Below are 19,277 nucleotides of genomic sequence, written 5' to 3' on the forward strand. Positions count from 1 at the left end.
ATGGAAAAAGAAGTTACTACAACATTACAACTGTTATTTCATAAAATTGGGCTTAATGTTTGGATTTTTCAACGGAAGTCAAACCCTTTATAACAAATATTTGTCAAGTTGCCAATTGTGAAGGCAACTGTGCAAAATTGGCAAAGGCTTGTAAAATTGGAATCAATATGATAAATATGGAAAAGTTAAATCAATAAAATCAAGATGACAACTCAAATCTATCAATAAAATCAAATCATTTCATCCATTCTTACCATCCTCATCGTCCACGATATTGACCAGCGCGGCCCTGGGTTCCCCCAGCAAGGCGTAGGCCGGCATGCTCAGCTCCACAATGAAATCCTCCAGCCCTTCAAACACGGTGTCGTCGTTGATCACGATGGTACAGAGCTTGGTGTCCTCGCGTTCCTCAAACTGGACCTGGACGGCCTGCTCGATGTAGTCTCTCTGGCCGGGCTGGCTGCCCACAGAGGTGGCGTAGCCGGGCTCGGTGCGGCACAGCACTATGGCGTACTGGTAATGGGAGTTGATGGAAATCAGAGTTAAGTGTGGAGCAATGTGTTGTTTGGGCAGATAGTGTTGGAATGGACCTGTAAACTTTGAATGGCTAACTAAAGGTAATGATCTATGTAAGAATTTGTGACAAGATCTAGCTTATCTGAAGATTGACGTTTAAATTGTCATCCCCCAGGAAACTTTGGGTTTAAGTGAATAGAACTCTCTCATGAGTAGAGTGTTAAAGTCTCCTTCAGAAAAAAAAACACAGTTAGTATTCAAGGCTGTGCATGCACACATCAAGGTTTTAAAATGTTAAGATTGGGACATACATACATACCCGCTAAGTCTATGGGAGCATCTTTAATCAAATCTTCAATTTTTTATACAATCAAAAAGGAAGATGACTAAACGCTTTGCAAAGAAATCGGAGCAGATACATGTAAAACTGCTGTAAAAATTGGGGCAACACAACAATTTTTGTTAAGTTTTGATGGTGTCCACTATGCTTTTGCACACAATGGCAAATTGTTTACTTTGGAAATGAAATCATGAAATCTTTATAAAGTTGGAAACAGTTCTAGCTTATTGCTGTGCCATGGCTTGTCAAAGTTGCACACAATCCTTACAACACCTGACAGCATTTCCCTAAATATTTGTTTCCCCCTACCTGATTAAGATTGCCGCTCCTCTTGACCGGAACGCTGATAACTCCGGCCGTCTCGCTGACATTATAGAAACCCTTCTCCAGGTGGATCAGAGACCATCGGATACGGAAGACGGTGCCCGACACCGTGTTAGGTTTGCTGTCGGAGACGTCGAAGACGAAGCGGTCGGCGAGCTCCGATTCCGCGCCGGGGTCCAGGGTGTAGCGGATGATGCCGTTGTTGACGTCCTCTGTTGAGTGGTCAAAATTTTGAAAGCATCTCATGAATTATTCATTGATGCACTGTTGGTGTCAGGGTCTGATTTAATTGAGCTGTTAAGCAGAAAATACTGATAAGCAACTAAGCAAAAATCAGCTGAGAGTCAGTTAAAAGTGATGTTCATCTTATAACATTTTAGCTGGTAACCTGCATCTGGTAAGTCAATAATTTTTACACTTAGCAGATTTTGGAAATAAGCAAGTCCATGAAATTGGCAAAAAATGTGTACAGCAAATGTTCCACAATTAGGAAAAACACAGAAAGTGCTTTAGAGTAAAACTACGACGTATGCCCTAAAAAGAAGTTTGATGCCATTTGCTCAATTATAAGCTATTGATGATGTTTAGCCTACTAGTTCCTGTATCACCCAAAACCGCCCTGCCTATTACTCCCTGTATCGCCCAAAACTGCTCGAGCACTCTATGGTGTTATTGATTATCACTGAATAAATACAATGTAATAACATGTATATGTAGTACAGGTGCTAATGGATTATGGTCAGCCGTTCTTTATACTTACGCTGTGTGAATACGGTGATAGGCGTGCCGGGGGTCAGGGTTGACTCCAGGATGCCATGGTTGGGTTGGGTCCTGACAGAGTAGACCAGGAGGTTATCGACCGTGTCGGCATCCATGGTGGCTAGGTTCTTGCGAGTGATGATACTCATGGCCTACCAAGGAGGACAAAATATTGTTGTTTAGAAAATGTAAACAATTTTTTTAATTTAGTCAAACTGGGTCAACAGACAAAGCAGGCAAGTTGTGGTCACAGCTGTTTTATCACTCACCGGGAGTCAAAGCATAGCTGTATCAAGTTACTTAAACAGTCCAAGGCAGTCAATCCTGCTTTATGTAGGCTGGGAATTCTTAGCTGTTCAAAGCAGTCACTTGTTTGATTTTGACTGAAAGGACAACTTGGCACAAAATGTATGTTTTCATAGGAGGGTTAATGTCTTCTAATTGTAGTTCCCCCCCCCCCATTAGTCCATTCATATTCATATTGATATTCTTCATATTCTGTAACAATGAACTTGTATGATTGAAAATCCATCCCTTGAATCTTTGGAAGTAGTTTTGTACCCATAAAGTTATTTAAGAGTTACCAAAACCCTTCCAAATGTGACAGAAAAAAAAGACTTACCTGATCGTCGAGATATTCCAGGTAGGATAGGCCCAAGTTTGTGATGATTCTTGGCGTGCCGTCATCCACGGGCAGGACGGTTATCTGAAACGTCTGGAAGAGGACAACAAATTGACAGGGATTAACTTTTGAGTATTTTTAGATGTCAATTCTGTCTGTCTAGAACGGGGTCTCTTTATATCAAAATGTTTATCATTAAACATTCCCAAAAGTGACATTTGCCAGTATTGAAACAACTGACAAAATAATTGCTGTGAAAAATTTGTGATCACTTTTGCATGCATGTCGAGAATAAGTTTTTGTGAATTAGCAGTGGGAACATTTTGTGCAAAAAAAATCACAAAGTTTATTCGGAATCGCAGCTCAAAATTTCCTGTGATGCCACAAACATAAAATTGTGTTTATTTGTATGATGAGTATGCATTTTTTTGTAAGTTTACAAAGTGAAAAACAGTCAGATTCCCATTCAAGTTCGCATTTGTATTCATCTGTGCTCATGTTCACGTTAAGGTTTGCATTTGCGTTTAAGCATGAGCCACTCTTTACCTGCTGCGCCGATGTCGTGATGAGCTCGGTGCCCTGCTCGATGGTGAAGAGCGGATTGGTGCCATCAGACACGGTGAACTCAAAGCTGTCCTGTAGCGTGTTGCTGCCGTCGTGGTTGTAGCTGATGCGATTCTCGTAGACGTCGGCCATGGAGAAGGTTAACGTCGGAGCGTAGCGGATCTCGTCGGGGGTGTAGTCGATGGTGCCGTGGCGCGGCGGACGGAAGATGGTGAACATGATGGAGTCAGCCTGTGAGAATGAATTATGAAAATACTTTATTGATGATATTGATTATACACACTTAGTTTTGTGGCGGTGTGTAGAATCCCAAATCAATTCACAGGTAACAAGAAATGAACAACATGAAATTAATGCCTTTGTCACAGTTCATTTAAACAGCTTGTCTCAGGACTTAAGACTGGATGACTTTGGGTTAATTTTTGAGTCTTGTGATTGACTTATTATTCACTTATGATTGACTTGTGATTGACTTGTGATTGACTTGTGATGGACTTGAGATTGACTTGTGATGGACTTGAGATTGACTTGAGATTGACTTGAGATTGACTTGTGATGGACTTGTGATTGACTTGTGATTGAGTGGTGATGGACTTGTGATGGACTTGTGATTGACTTGTGATGGACTTGTGATTGAGTTGTGGTGGACTTGTGATGGACTTGTGATTGAGTTGTGATGGACTTGTGATTGACTTGTAATGGACTTGTGATCGACATGTGATGGACTTGTGATTGCAATGTGGTTGACTTGTGATTGACTTGTGATTAACTTGTGATTGAAATGTGTTTGACCTTCGATTGACTTGTAATTGACTTTTTATTAACTAGTGACTTACCTGTCATTGATTAACGACCGACATGTGACGGACTTGTGATTGACAGGTGATTGAAATGTGGTTGACTTGTGACTGACTTGTAATTGATTTGTGACCGACTTGTGATTGCTTTTTGAGAACCCTGATTGCAACTCTGACATGGGATCCGGACTTCGTTACTCATCGCTGTGTCCTCAAATTGACTTGTAACTGACTCGTAATAGACTTATGATTGACTTGTGATTGACTTGTGACTTTGTGACTGACTTGTGATTCACTTTTGCCGACCTGATTGCAACTCCAACTCTGCTACTCACCACAGTGTCCATGTCCTCAGCTTTGAGCTCAAACTCTGTGATGGATTTTCTCACGCCTTCCTGGACCCGCATGCCTAGATTGGTAAGTAACGGGAGGGAGTCGTCCACAGGGGTCAGGGTGATGTAAAAGGTTTGGGTCACCTGTGGAAGAAATGAAAATACACAAAAATATACAGGATTAAAGGATATGATATGCTAATAAAAATTCACCATTCAATAGGAAATAAAAGTTAAAGTCGGCATTCAATGCTGCAAGGTTTTACATAAATACTATCTCTGGTTTCATGAAATATAAGTTATTTATTCAATTAATGTTCAATTAATTAACGAACAATCTTACCTCATAGTTTCCATAAATTTATTCATTATATTCAATGAACAGCCTCACATGATTGGTCCTATATGCTAATTTATTCATCAGATTAAACGCAGTCTTACCTTACTGGTCCCAAGTCCTAATTTATTCATACAATTTTCTTCATAGTCTCACCTGATTGGTCCCAAATCCTAATTTATTCATTACATTACACACACCCCCTCACCCGATTGGTCCCAAATCCGAATTTATTCATTACATTGCACGCACCCCCTCACCTGATTGGTCCCAAATCCTAATTGTTTGTAAATTCAAAACTCAGCCTTACCTGATTGGTCCCATCATCCACCGTGAACGTAAAACTATCCATGACGGCCTCTTCCTCGCTGGTGTGCATGTAGCTGACGGTCTTGGACGCCAGGTCGGACTGAGTGAACTCCGTGATGGGCACGCCAGGGATGTCCACGTGCTCCAGCTGCCCGTAGGTAGGGCCCGCCGAGATGAAATACACCAGGTTGCCCGGGACGCTGTCCACGTCTGTCGAGGACAGGATGGACGTGGTGATGACCTTGGAGGTGCCTTCTGCTAAGGTCAGGCCCCGGTTGGCTAGGACCTGGGGCGGGACTCGGTCCTCTGTTGAGGATCAGAAAGATGTAAGAGATTACAATGTTGATGTCACTTTTTGGATACACGCTTCGGTCAGTCTTCTAGATTCCAAAAAAAAAATTGCACTGCAAAATTTCAACCACCTCTTTGGGTACACAGATATGCTTCTGACTCTATCGCCAAAATAATGGTACCACCAGTTGAAAAAACATGAGCTTGGTAGAACTCTAAAATTCAATATTTTGTGAAATGTGAAGTTCTGCTTCTGTTCCTTCTGCTTCTGCTCATTACTGTGCAATCACCTCCATTTGGCAGTTATCAGGCACAGGTCAGAGTGGAAGTGTAGCAAGCTCAATTCTGAAGTTCTATTCACTGTAAGTGAAGAGTTTGTGCTTGCTACGTAAGAATAACGTAATGAAGGACTCCAACCCAGTTTTCCTGTTGACAAGTGCAAGTGTCTTAATAACAAGCTTGCAGTTTTCAATTAGCAGTGACTATAACCGAAGGGTTCTAGAACTGGAAGCAATGATAAGAACTTACCCAGGACAGTGATGAGGAATGACTGGTCGATGAGCTCATTGCCTTCTGGGTCTGACAGGGTGAACTTGAAGACCGCTGTACCCGCTGCCTCTATGAGGTCATGCACGTAGCGGATATACCCTGAAACAGGTCAAATATAAGTAGATAATAATTATGATAGTGATAGCAAGAAATAAAACTTCTTTAACGCCTAACATCAAAGTGAACTACACAAATTAAAAGATGCTAATTAGAAACAGTTCTTCAAAATGCATTTTTAGTTGGTCTGATATTCTCACTGCACTACTGAGTAAGTATGTCCTGGAAAGGACACCGTAGGCCCCCCAAAAATAAGTCGGTCTCTGGTCAGCGCGCGCATCGATTTTAATCATGCGCGTCGATCTTTTTTTTCCCCAAAATGTTCCGCGGTAGCTCCAACAGCGCCCTCTATTTCCGCACCTCCTCATTTTTTTTTTACCAAAGAGCACCAAGGAATGGGAAATTGCACCAAGGCAAATGATCGAAAGCACCAAGGCAAATTATGGAGGACACCAATGTACATGAGGACACCAAAAAAGCAAAATAGTACCCACCTTGTCTGTACAATCCAAGCTTGAAGAAAAAAAAAAAAAAAAAAAAAAAAAAAAAAAAAGCCGCGTGGCCACGTCAATTCCGGAACTGTGGTCTGACCAGAGACCAAATATTTTTTTTTTTTGGCCTTATATACCAAACCTCCTTAACAAAAAAAGTCTTGAATCAATAACTATGCTATAAATGTTCAGGTGCCCTCAAAGCCAAGATAAGCAGAGCTTGAAAGATGCCTACCATTGTCGATATCTGTCTGCGTGAAGCTGGACATGGCCCCGTTCACCGTCAGTCGGACCACGTTCTCTCCGTTCCTGAGGAACTGCAGCTGGCCCACGGTGGGCTCGGCCGTCAAGGTGTAGATCAACTGCATGTTCTCTGAGTCCACGTCTTCTGCTCGCAGATCGTAGTTGGTGATCGGAGTGGTCGAACCTGAGCATGTACAGAAAAGAGTTGAAAAATGAAATGTTTTACTTGTTCTGGGGTTCCACATCTGCTTTCTGATAAAAAAAATATTCGTTACGCAATAACAAATTATTATTTATTAAGAGAATGATTTTTTTTTTCCATTTTGGAAAAAACGGTTATAAACTGGTATTGTGGTCTGAAAAAACTTGTCAGATGATATTTCAGCAAGATTCAACAATTTTTTTTTACTTTTCATTTTTATAAAGATGTTGAATCTTAAATCTTTAATACCCTCCTGATTTTGCTTTAAAATTCTTTATTTGAATGTTACGCTTTTGTTTGGGTTTTCCAACTGCAAATATGTTAGAACATGACTTTAAAGACTTTGAATTTTTTTCACATAGAATGTTGCTAGTCTTACAGAAAACACTTCAGCTTAATTGCAAAACAAGAAATGTGTAATGTTTACAAGGATGTGTATTTTCTCACCAATTTGGACTCGAAGTCCCCTGTTGACGGCCATTCGCGGCGTCTCATCATTAATCAGTCCGATCTGAACTGGCACCGTGCCGAGCACCGTAAAGAGCCCGTCCGTCAACGACACGCTGAAGGAATCCGTCTTGACCTCCGACCCGTCGTGCACGTAGACCACCAGCTCGTTGAGCACGTCCTGCCATGTGAACGTGTCGCCGACCGTCAGGATGCGGCCGAAGTGAAGCGGGTCGCCGATGAACTCGCGGCGGCGCAGCGTGCCGCAGGTCGGGTACTCGGTGACGGTGAAGATCAGGTCTTCCGCGCCCGTGTCCAGGTCGCTGGCGTACATGGAGACGTTGGTGACGACGGCGCCCTCGTTCTCCGGCAGGAAGAGAGTGTCGGTGATCAGCATGGGCTCCTCGTCATTGACCAACTGGGAATGGAGACCAAATGAGAATGGGTATGGAGCGGAGAGATTGACAGTCAGGGAATATAATTCGCAATTAAAGGGATGCTTCTGGTTTAGAGCCAATAATTCACAAGAAAATCGAATCGTCTTTATGCTCACGATTCTGAATTGGGCAATCATTCCCAATTGGGTAATGAGAAGAGTTATTACTTTACGCTGTGATATGTCTGTCAAATTTCAAGGTTGTTTTTGCCAGGATCTGACAAAATATCATCATATGACTTGCCTGCAATTTCTGTGAACTCTGACCCCTGACCTACCTTTATGGTGATGTTGAACCTATACTGCGGCGACTCGTTCTCCTCGTCCGACACATGGAACAGGAAGCCATCTTGAGTGGGCTCCACGTTCCGGTGCACACTATTCACATAGTAGATGGTGTTGTCGATCAGGTCTTGTACCCGGAAGTCTGTGACAGGGATGTCGACATTGGGCTGCTCGGAACCAATCGCTGACTTGATGTTCTCGATGAAGCCGAAAGTGGGCCCAGAATCGATGATGACCTTCAGTTGGCTTAGTCTGGTGTCCAGGTCTGTTGCCCTGATATTGGCCGAGGAGATTAGTTCCCGCGCTCCCTCGATCAACTGCAACACAAATGATCGGAAAATTACTTTTGGCCACCGTCAAATTTGTAAGATTGATGGATTTTCGTAATTCCTACAAGAAGTAACTCTATCGTCTTTTTCTTTCAGTAAAGTGACCAATTCTGTGAATGGAAATATTGTGATTGACTTATGGTAACTTAATGTAAACTATGATTCAAATATTTCAACAAAAATTTCAACAAATCAACGTATTCATGATCTTGTCTTGAAAACTTGCAAAACCTCATAAAAAAATTCTTTGCTGAATAATTCCTACAAGGCCGTCTATAGAAAACAGACTTGACTATTAAAACATTGAACAATATATTTGAAGATACGTCCTTGCTAATTATGCCCCAGCAGGCTTTCCATAGAAGAACAGCAATTGCCTAAACACTATACAACTCGATTAAAATAAAGTCCTCGCTAATCAAAGTCCCATTAGGCTGTCCATACCACGATGCCGTCACCGTTCACTGTCACAGACGGTGGCTGGTCATTGACTGGAGTGACGGTGACAGGAAAGACCTGCTTGACTAGGATGTTGCCGCTGGCATCGCTGACATTGAAGAAGAGAAGGTCAGTCACAGCTTGGCTGCCGATCTCTCCCTCCGCAACATATCTGAAACAAGACGGCAAAAATAGAAAATCCTGGTGAGTGGTCTACAAGTATATAAATTTGCTTTGCTTTTGTTTTGAAAGAAAAGTACGCAGCAGACTTTCAGTTTAAGCCTTATGCTTCAAATTCAGCAGCAAATTAGGTAAACAATACTCTGGATTCCTTACTGGTTAAAAATGACTCAAGAGTCGTACTGGGTAATTATGGTTAGAGAAAACCCAATTTGAAAACCAAATTGACAAAAATATTTGGGCCACAATATTCAAATCTCAACCACACACCTAAAGATTCCCAATCGGTCAATCACTACTCTTACCTGGGAAAAAAGACTCCTAATTTGGTAATCATGGTTCAGGATTCCCAATCGGGCAATCACAGTTCAAGATTCCCACCTGGGTAACAATATTCTTAAATGGGTAACCATGGTTCCGTATTCCAAATTGGGCAGCCACGGTTATTCTCAATTGGGCAATACACAGGGTTCATTACCTGATGTTGTAGGCACTGATATCAGCCTGAGTGAACGTCCCACCGATGGGTATATCCTGATAGTAGTCCCCAGCAATGCGTCGCTGTAACCGCCCGCTGTGAGGCAAGGTGTCCAACGTCAGCACAATCTCGCTATCGATGGAGTCGTCGTCTTCGAAGGACAGCTCGTCTCTCGTCACCACGACGATGCTGTTCTCTGGGACCATGAGCGAGAGGGTCGAGCCGGGCCGGACGTAAGGCTTGCGGGTATCGGTGTAAGTGACTACCACGGCCATGACGACGCTGGCTGAGTGGGTGCCGTCACTGAGGGTGATCTCGAAACCGTCCTGTTCTGTCTGGGAGCTGTCATGGACGTAGTGGAAGGACTCTTGGAGGAGTTCAGCATGGGTGAACTGGGCATCTAAGAGTGAAGTTGAAACGATATTTAGAACCACCTTTACAAAAGGATCCCGATACAAAGAAGTTTTTCACACAAGGAAACAGTTCCACACAAATAACTCTTCTAAAAGTCACAAGTAAGTTATCAGTCTGCAATGAATGCTAAAACCACTACAAGAATAAGAAACTGTTTAAATCCTTGAAGATGATGACTGTTTATTACACTTTCTGTGTGAGCTGGGTCAGCTCACAAGAAACAGGGGAAAACATTGACAAAAGAAACGCCTCTTCTGAAGCTCTTATAAATTGTTTAATCACTTGACTTCTCTGGACTTTACCTTCGTCAAGTTGGATGAAGCCACTCTTCAGTATGAAACCGTGCTCGGGAGCGGTGATCAGGGTGTATACCAAGTCGGTCTGAGGGGTGTCCAGGTCCGTGCCCTCCGCCAGGATGGAGCGCAGCTGCTTCAGCCCGCCCCGCTGAACCTCAAAGGTGACGAAGCGATTCTCGAAGATCGGCGACGTTTTGTCCTCGCTCGGGATGACGAAGATGGTGAAGGGATTGGGGCCGACCATGTTGCCGCCGGGAACACTGTCCGCAACTGTTGATGCGAGGACGTGAAAATGTAGACTCAAGGTAGTAAGGTTACCAGCCAAAACACCTTGCAATGTATGTAAGAAATCTGACTGGTTCCCTGAACTTTACTGCGCAAATTTGCCAGCCTTATTTTCTATACAGCAAGACCCTGAAAATTGAACCCTGTGGTAGAATTCTTGAATTCTATTTAAGTCTTTTATTCTATCGATAACTCAAAGCCTGGTACGAACAATGACTTACCCGTGAAGAAGAACTTGAACGACAGCGGCTCCGTTCCCAGCGCAATGTTGGGAGGGCGGTAGACGATCTTCTCAGCGTTGATGTCAGCTTGTGTAAATAAATCCACGCGTTGGAAAGGACGATCATCAAACTCTATGCTCCCCTGTCCAACCTGGGAAAAAACAAACAAATTAAAAAACATAACTAAAATTGCTTTGCTACAATCTTTTCTTGATTTGCAGTTTTCTTTTTGTGGTTAAATACAGCAAGCATAGTATTACTCTACTATTTAAAGGGAATGTACAACATTTCCTTTTGCTGTAATTTTCAAAAATGGATGGATGTGGGGAGTAAGTATTTTATAGCAAATATTGTAACACTGACTTGTTTGAAGTTTTGTGTTCGTAGATGCTGGAAAAACCAAGAAAAACAATCATGTTCCTGTGGTCTGGTTCCCTGATCCCACTCAAGATGAAACGGAGCAATTTATAGACGTCGGGGAATGGTAAGGGCAGAGAACTAGTCTAGCTGGCTTGTACCCGTTCATAGGTGTGTAATCGATTGCAAACAAATGAGGACTGACTAAATATGGTAAATTGGGGACGGTATTTAAAAAAGCCATTTTTTCCCAACGCTGGTCAGCCGAGTAGATTCTTTTCCAATGTCCTAACGGAACAACACAAAAATGCTCAGAAAAGACACAAGTCCGTAGTGAGTGGCGGCCATGTTTGCATCGGCGTGATCCCGTTGCTGTGCCAACGACCTGTTTTTGCAGATCTTACCTAATCGCTTCGATAGTGAATACTAGAAGAACAAATGAAGCAAAGCTACAAAACTCATAAACATGGCCATCCCGTACAAATCAGCACTAATTATTACTAATCGCAAACTTTTTAAAAGAAAATATCTGACCTGTAGTGAAGTTGTGATGTTGTAGACCAGGTCTGGGTCCGAGCTGTCTATGTCTGTGTAGGCCAGATGGGTGTTAGTGATTGGCGAGATTTCACCCTCAAATACCTAAAAATAAAAAAAACCCAAGAATAATTGAAAAACTAGAAACCTTTTTCATCACATATACAGATCAACATTTTTTCTTTTACGGTCCATAAAACAATTTTACAATTATTGCCAATTGATAATGTGTGGGTGGATTGTAAAACTTTGAATAAACTTCCAGTATTGAACAGAGTTTTGTTACTGAAATAGCCTTGTATTCCCCGGTTGGAAAATGCAATACTTGGGAAGGTAAAACTTAGTCAACACTCGACGACAATCATCTTTGTGTACACATATCCAGGATGCAGATCAACTTGACTGTATATAACTGTTCACTGATTGTTGATCAGTGATTATTGATTAATGATCAGTGATTATTAATCAGTGGTTATTGATAATTGATTAGACATTATTGATTACTGATACCCACCCGCATCAGCAGTGGTTCCACGATACCAGCCACCAGCCTGGGCGGCTCGTCATTACTGGGGAGTACCTCAATGTTGAAGGCTTGATCGCTCAGAACGTTGTGGGCCGTGTCTGCAACCTGCACTCACAGACAGACAGACAGGCAAACAAACAATGAATCCCAGATCAACAAGAACAATCAATGGACATATCCTGCCCTACGATATTTTGACCTATCACAACCATGACCGAATGTCTGACAAAAAGCCTGACTTGAGACACATGTGTCCCTGCCCACATGCGAAGTGACCGACGCTTGCGGCCAAATGGGGAACGTCCCAATAGCATTTATAGCTTGTGATTAGACTCCAATCTAAACATAAACAGTTCACCATGTCCCAGCACAGGAAGTGTAGGGGCACTGCAAAGCCTCTTTATAACAGCGCCAAAGTGTCATAAGCAACAAGCAAGGCAAAATTTATCAAATAAAATCTAAAGGTGTATAGAGACGTGTTGCTGAAGACTAACATCTCTGGAACAAAATGACAAATTAAGAGACCTCAGCTATGGGCTCCATGCACAAGTACCCCATCAACGGCCAGAAAAGGAGAGTCGGGGGTGACCTAGGCTGGTTCCTGATCCATCCACTGCGTATTTTGAATGATCCAAAGTTATTTTTGATCCTTCCAATGGGTCTAAATGCGTCTGAAAGTATCTGAAACGTTTCTCCTAGTGTACTAAAGCACATGATTCAGACCACTGCATGAAAACTTGCAAGTTAAAACAATAAGCGAGACAGAATATAATGACCTCAAACATGAAGTAATCGCTGGTCACCTCGCCCCCAGAGTGGCGGTAGTAGATCTTGCCTTGGTCGATGTCCTCCTGGGCGAAGCGGGTCAGAGGCTTCATCATGTAATTGTTCTGCATGTCCTCCCAGCCGCTGGGCACCCCCGTGTCTGGAATGGGCAGGATCATCACGATGTCACCTGAAATAGGAGAGGGAAACAGGTCAAGGGTTAGTTCAGAAATAAACTGATTCAACTCAATGAGATATCAGGGTTTATTGAGGTTTTTACATGGCAACACAAGTTGTTCAAAAAGCCAACAACTGGGCTGGATATTGACCAGGTTCAGTAAAATTTTCACTGATATTCAGCCATGCATGAAAGGATACAGGCCTTTCTTTGTGACTGCCCCAAAACACTACCAACACAATGTTCAGAATAGGTCTATTGCTATCAACACAATGGCAACAATGGGACTTTGGACAATGAAGGAAATAAAAGTAACAACAGAGCAGGAAATGAATGAAATGGAATTACACTTATTGAACATGAATCTGAATTACAGATAAGGTTCACATTTTCACTGTCCTGCTGCTCGACCTTCCATCTACCTGCCATTCAGAGCAATGCATAGTTGAGACGAAGAACACAGATGGTCCGCAGAGCTGTGGCAGACATAAGGACACAGGCACAACTAGGCCAAATGCTTTGCTCTGAATGGCAGACAGGTGGATGGTCGAGCAGCAGGACAGTAAACATGTAGCCCAATAAAACCTAAAGAAGAATACCATTGCATTTCTCACAAAATCTACACCAAGTCTCATTAATCAAATTCATTTTGTTAAAAATCTTGGTAAAAGAAATTAACAAAGCCTATTATAATACAACAAAAATATTTTTCAGGTGAACTGGCTTACAGGAGATTCCTCTCAGATGTACTTTTGGCAAGTTCAGAATAAGTTATCCAGCTTACCACTGCGAGGGTTCCCCTTGGGTGGGGTGAGAATAAACATCAGCTCGTTGTCGGGCGAGTCGACGTCGAAGGCTTTGAGATGATCAGACGTGATTGGGATGAGGTCGCCCTCGTGGACTTGCATCAGGACGTTGTTGATCAGAATCGGGCCTTTGTTGTCCTGAACAAAACAAAACAAAACAAAAGTAGGAAACAGATGTCAAACAATGAAAGTGAATGGAGCTCTTTTCTATATTTCAATACTCAGAACTACATGTAATGATCCCAGTAAATTCTCACTCCAATTGCAGCCAGCTACGAAATGATGACAATTTATCGAACGGTTATTGAATTATTATCTCTTTGCATTAAAATTTACCAAGGGCTCTTGGTAACATTTTGTCCTAATGTAGACAAGAATCCTTTGAGAGAAGAAAATGGAAAAAAAATGCTGGTGTAAGGAGGCAAAGTCTCAGCATGTTTAGCTTCATCAAATGAAAGTTTACAAATAATCTCATAATTGCCCATTATATTGAATATGAAGAGGATCAACAAAATAGGAATAAATCTTGACAATGTTCTTACGTTTGGATTAATCTGGATGTAGAACAGCACGTTGATCACGTTGTGCCCGTCGGTAACTTGGAACGCAATCGCATCGTACTGGGTCTCGCTTCCATCGTGGGCATAGCGAATGTTCCCGGCAACGAGGTCGTTGAGCGTGAAAGTCTTGGCTCGCGTCCTGTCCGGCAGTTTGATCAGCCGTCCGTGCCGTGGCCCCTCAATGGCCGTGATGGTCACCCTCTCCGGATTATCCTCGTCGCGAATATGCAAATTGGTGTCCGACGCAATTCTACCCATCTCGCCCTCTTCGACGACGAGCAGCTGATTGCGGGTGACGTAAGGTGGCAAGGGGGACAGGATGATTATCCCGATATCCTCGGTCGGCGACTCAAACTGCCGGTCGCTGACCTTGATGCTGAAGAACCCCATCAGCTGCTGCCGGCGGTCGTGGACGAAGCGCACGCTGCCTTGCTCCAACTCCGGGAAGGTGAAGAAGTCGCCGGCGTTTAAGGTGACGTCCACGCCTCTGTCAATCTTGATCAGCTCGCCGTTGGTCGGTGGGCTCATCAGGACAAAGGTCAGGTCTGCGGAAGCAGTGTCCGGGTCGTAGGCCGTGAAGAACGACGTGTCTAGGACCGTGGTGCCGCCTATCTCGCTGTTCAGAGTGCCGTTGACGAACAGCGTAGGTGGGTAGAGATTAGCTGCAAGAAAAGTAAGTGAAAAAAATTTGGTTTATAAGAGTCATGCCTTTGGTGACACAAATTCTAGTAATAATGTTTTACTTGGTATTTCTACAATGGGGTTGTCTACTAATGATAACATCCTTTTTCAAGTTTCCAGGGGATGTTGAGGCCAGCCTCACGTAATTGACAATATGGCATGCTGGCTGTATGTCAGTGGCTAAGATTACATCAACAGGTATGGAGGTTGGTTTACAAGTATACAAGCTTTGCTCTTTAACACAGTTTACTTCTTAGAAATTGTAAGGTTGCTCAATTTGCAAAAGGGCTAATGAACTAGAACTGACAGTGGTATGTACCATTATGTCCAAGGATAAGGCATTGTGTTTCCCTTATATAATACGGCACGCTTCCCTTGACTAAGCACACAGACTTAAGTTCGAAGACTATATATGTAATACAAGAGCTTGTATACATTGTGTTACATTGTACTTCATTGTATCTATTCCAGATGACTCCATAAAACCAGGCATTACTGAGGCAGTTTTAGATAGTAATAGGGAGTAATAGGGAGTAATAGGCAGGGCGGTTACGGGTGGAAGGGAACAAGTGGGCGTGCCCCTGAATGACAGAGAGGGGGGATGTTTTTCTGGATGGCTTACCTTCGCAGATATTCTGCCGTGGGTTGGTGAAGTAACCCGAGGGGCAATCAGACACACAGCTCCCCTTGAGGAGGAAGGAACCCGAGGCACAGTTGGTGCACTGGTCAGGCGTGCTGCACTCCACACAATTCCACGGGCATTCTGCGGAGACGACAGAAACAAAATTGTGTTTGATATGTGAGGACCTGGACGATGGTTTGTTTGTCAGGATGTTTGAAGAGCCAAACACAGTACAACATAAGGGGAAATAAAAAGAAGGTGGCTAGAGAAAGCAAGTTTACAGTGTTGTCAGTAATGCCCATCGGTTTATTTATAGCAACTGGCCTTATTTTCAAGTTAGCCCGAGGTCACATAAATGTGACGGTAACTTGACTTGATTTAGGCTGGCTAGAAGAGTGAAATATAAATTTGGCACGCAAGACTTTACCATGTTTCATTGTCACTCAGTGGAAAGCACTTCAAATCAAGAGGCTTTGTTCTGAAGACTTTCAGAGAGTAACAAGAGTTCTGCGTCATACTTACACAACATCCACATGAAATGTCTACAATCAAAGCAGGATCACGGCCCAAATTTTGTGGCTCCGTTAATCATAAAATTCTGAACTTAAGAACACCATTCGTAAGTGCGATACTGTGCCCACAACGCAGTTGATCTAGCAACCACCACAAAAATCACTGAGAATGATGAATTCCTCAAACCCTAAAAGAAAGAAATGAAGTTAAAATTTCTTGGCTTTGGATAATTACCTCTGCAGACATGTCGTCCATAGTCGCTGTAGAACCCTACTCCACAGTGACTGACGCACTGATCCACCAGGAGTAACCGTGGGGGTTGGCAGGAGGTACACACCCCCGGGCTGCTGCAGGTCTTACAGTCCTCACCGCACTCTGGGTGATGGACAAGAGAGGGGGAAAGTGAGCAGGTGGTTCGAATCCCCACCCGAGAAAGCTTGGGATATTTTTGTGCCTTACTGGGTTTGTGAGGTAACTGGTTTGATTTTCCCTTCCGAGAAAGCTTAGGATGGTTTGGTTCTGAGAAAGAATGGAACAGTCCTTTTAAGCACTTTGTGAAAAAAATTTAATTTGTTATAATTTGATAATTTTTAGAATTTGCACAAGCTCTGAGAAAGAACTTAACAGTCCCCACCACACTCTAAGGGGGTCGGGGGTTCAAATCCCACCGGAGTATGTGACTTTTTTTCAAGAGCTTGTCATAATTTAGGTATGGACAAGAGGGTTAAAGTAAGCAGGGGACTGTCGGTTCAAAGACAAACCCGAGAAAGCTTACGTTTTTCTCACAAACTCTGAAAAAGAACTGAAGAATTCTTGCCGCACTTTGGGTATTGATAAGAGATACCCACCCTTTAGTTATTGACAAAGTATAGAGGGTCAGAGGTTCGAATCCCAACCGAGTAAGTTATATTTATTTACAAGCTCTGATCGAATTACAATTGGAAAAACTTTAATTTTTTTCAGAAAACAAACCTTTATTTAATTGATGGACATTTCAGAACATGCGAGGGGATCAACAATAATGGGACTAAAACAAGGCAATTCATTTTTTTGATTTCTGATTCTTCAAGAGTGAACTCTGACCTCTGCACTCTCCAGCAAACTCGTAGTAGCCTTCGTCGCAGGCTGAGACGCATGCTCCATCCTTCAGCATCTTGTTCTCCATGCACAGGGTGCAGTCCTGGGCAGTGGGCCCACTGCAGGCATTGCAACTCCAGTCGCACTCTGGAGGATTTACAAGGTGAAAAAAAACACCATTGAGAAATTTCATATTTGTGAAAGAATATGAGTTTGAACTGTGAGATTTGCAACATGTTTCTACATGTGTCATTCTATAAATAAATTTGGGGTCAGGTTTTTTTCATCTGACATCTATGATTTTCGAATTCTGATTTATTGCACTCATCCTCCTAGAGTTATTATGAAAAGCAAACTACCCACCAAACAAATAGAAAAAAACGTTTGAAGTCTTTCTTAATGATACTTGAATGGCAAATTACAAAGTCCCAAGGTAACGGGGACGGGAAAAATGTCACACTTTGGCCTTAGATTTGTATAATGACCCAAACAGTAAAAAGCTGTGCAAAACTGGACCAGTAGGTTATTTTGTTGGATAAACAACGGACATGAAGTGATGAATGAAAATTTTGTGTAGATATTAAAAATTATGCTGACCGCTATGTCAAAGGTAACTGCACCAACAACACACTAGCCAGTCTCGTAGTGAGGGTGTTTGGACTATATACCTACCTCGGCACAATCGAGTGATGGGATCCAGATAGTACTGGTCAGCACAGTACGGTGTGCACTCTCCGAATTGGAGCACATCGTCCGGGTTGCGACACACCAGGCACTCATAGGGGGTCTCACACTCCAGGCAGTTGGGCTGGCAGGCTGGGGTGATTCAAAAAAAAAAAATATGTTTTAAAGGTTAGGTTGATCAGAATTAGGATAATCAAACGACAACACACAAGACAATCACAAGTCCATCACAAGTTGATCACAAGTCAAATCACAAGTTGATCACAAGTTGATCACAAGTCAAATCACAAGCAGATCATAAGTCAAATCACAAGCGAATGAAAAGCCAAATAACAGTTCAATAACAAGCCATCACAAGTCAAAATACAAGTCAAGTCACAAGTCAAATAACAAGTCAAATCACAAGTCAAGTCACAAGTCAAATCACAATCAGATCACAAGTTAAATCACAAGCGAATGAAAAACCAAATAACAGTTTAATAATTAGCCATCACAAGTCAAAACACAAGCCAAATCACAAGTCAAAACACAAGACAAAACACAAGTCAAGTCACAAGTCAAATCACAAGTCAAAACACAAGACAAAACACAAGTCAAGTCACAAGTCAAATCACAAGTCAAATCACAAGACAAAATCACAAGTCAAATCACAAGTCAATCACAAGTCAATCATAGATCAATCACAAGTCAAATCACAAACCAAGTCACAAGCAAGAGGGACATAATGCTGACAAATGAACGCCTTTGTCCCAGTTCACTGGAAGAACTTTGAACGTTACTTGAGACCGAACCACTTGTGGTTGACTTGTCAGGACTTGTACTGACTAGATTAAAGCTCTGTGATACTGTACACAATCACCAGAAACATATTGATTGGCAACAAAATGACCCCAAAACCAAAGTACTCTTTCTTACCTCTACAGACCCCACCATCATTGTAGTAACCCCCGTAGCACTTGGATGAGCACATGCCATTGTGGGTCAGGACAATGCCTGAATAACAGGTGGAGCAGTCAAAGACACCAGGACCAGTGCAGGTGCGACAGGAGATGTGACACGCTGGTGACGAAAAACAAGGAGTATTAATAATGCCCAGGGTCTAATTCTGTATTTATCTAATTACAAAATCATTTTAGGAGAGTACTGAAGCACTTTATATTCAATTACTCAAGATGATGCTCAAACTCAAGATGCTGCTGATATTTGCATAGCGTCTTCGCGTGAGCATCAGGCTTCGTCGGCTATGAGTTAGAGTCTCTCCCAGTATGTGGGCATGATAAATTAATCAAAACAGAAAAACTTCCAGAATGTGGAGTTCGTCTGTTGGGGGGGGGGGGGGGGGGGGGGTGCAAACTTATGTTCTTAACAGTGCTGCAAAATTGTCCACTGGTGGAATTCAGTTCACAAATTAGCACTTGTATTACATTGTACT

At 42.6% G+C, this 19,277-nt stretch overlaps 1 protein-coding gene across 1 annotated transcript in view; it reads right to left on the reverse strand.

Moving 5' to 3' along the window:
• LOC119731792 (extracellular matrix protein FRAS1-like) overlaps nt 1-19,277 on the reverse strand; it is a 68,139-nt gene that overhangs the window by 15,784 nt on the left and 33,078 nt on the right. Inside the window, exons 20-44 of the mRNA XM_038205065.1 lie at nt 18,761-18,904; nt 17,834-17,977; nt 17,168-17,308; nt 16,319-16,459; nt 15,572-15,712; nt 14,251-14,930; nt 13,687-13,846; nt 12,736-12,914; nt 11,948-12,064; nt 11,434-11,538; nt 10,543-10,693; nt 10,043-10,306; nt 9,327-9,726; nt 8,675-8,840; nt 7,895-8,218; nt 7,181-7,598; nt 6,524-6,715; nt 5,720-5,839; nt 4,902-5,206; nt 4,258-4,398; nt 3,108-3,356; nt 2,562-2,654; nt 1,941-2,091; nt 1,166-1,392; nt 255-513 (exon numbers count right to left, since the gene is read on the reverse strand). Coding sequence (XP_038060993.1) covers nt 255-513; nt 1,166-1,392; nt 1,941-2,091; nt 2,562-2,654; nt 3,108-3,356; nt 4,258-4,398; nt 4,902-5,206; nt 5,720-5,839; nt 6,524-6,715; nt 7,181-7,598; nt 7,895-8,218; nt 8,675-8,840; nt 9,327-9,726; nt 10,043-10,306; nt 10,543-10,693; nt 11,434-11,538; nt 11,948-12,064; nt 12,736-12,914; nt 13,687-13,846; nt 14,251-14,930; nt 15,572-15,712; nt 16,319-16,459; nt 17,168-17,308; nt 17,834-17,977; nt 18,761-18,904 — 5,412 coding nt within the window. The remainder of the gene's footprint in view (nt 1-254; nt 514-1,165; nt 1,393-1,940; nt 2,092-2,561; nt 2,655-3,107; nt 3,357-4,257; nt 4,399-4,901; nt 5,207-5,719; nt 5,840-6,523; nt 6,716-7,180; nt 7,599-7,894; nt 8,219-8,674; nt 8,841-9,326; nt 9,727-10,042; nt 10,307-10,542; nt 10,694-11,433; nt 11,539-11,947; nt 12,065-12,735; nt 12,915-13,686; nt 13,847-14,250; nt 14,931-15,571; nt 15,713-16,318; nt 16,460-17,167; nt 17,309-17,833; nt 17,978-18,760; nt 18,905-19,277) is intronic.

The sequence above is a fragment of the Patiria miniata genome, unplaced genomic scaffold (assembly GCF_015706575.1).
Source record: "Patiria miniata isolate m_02_andy unplaced genomic scaffold, ASM1570657v1 HiC_scaffold_24, whole genome shotgun sequence".
Taxonomy (NCBI): Eukaryota; Metazoa; Echinodermata; class Asteroidea; order Valvatida; family Asterinidae; genus Patiria; species Patiria miniata.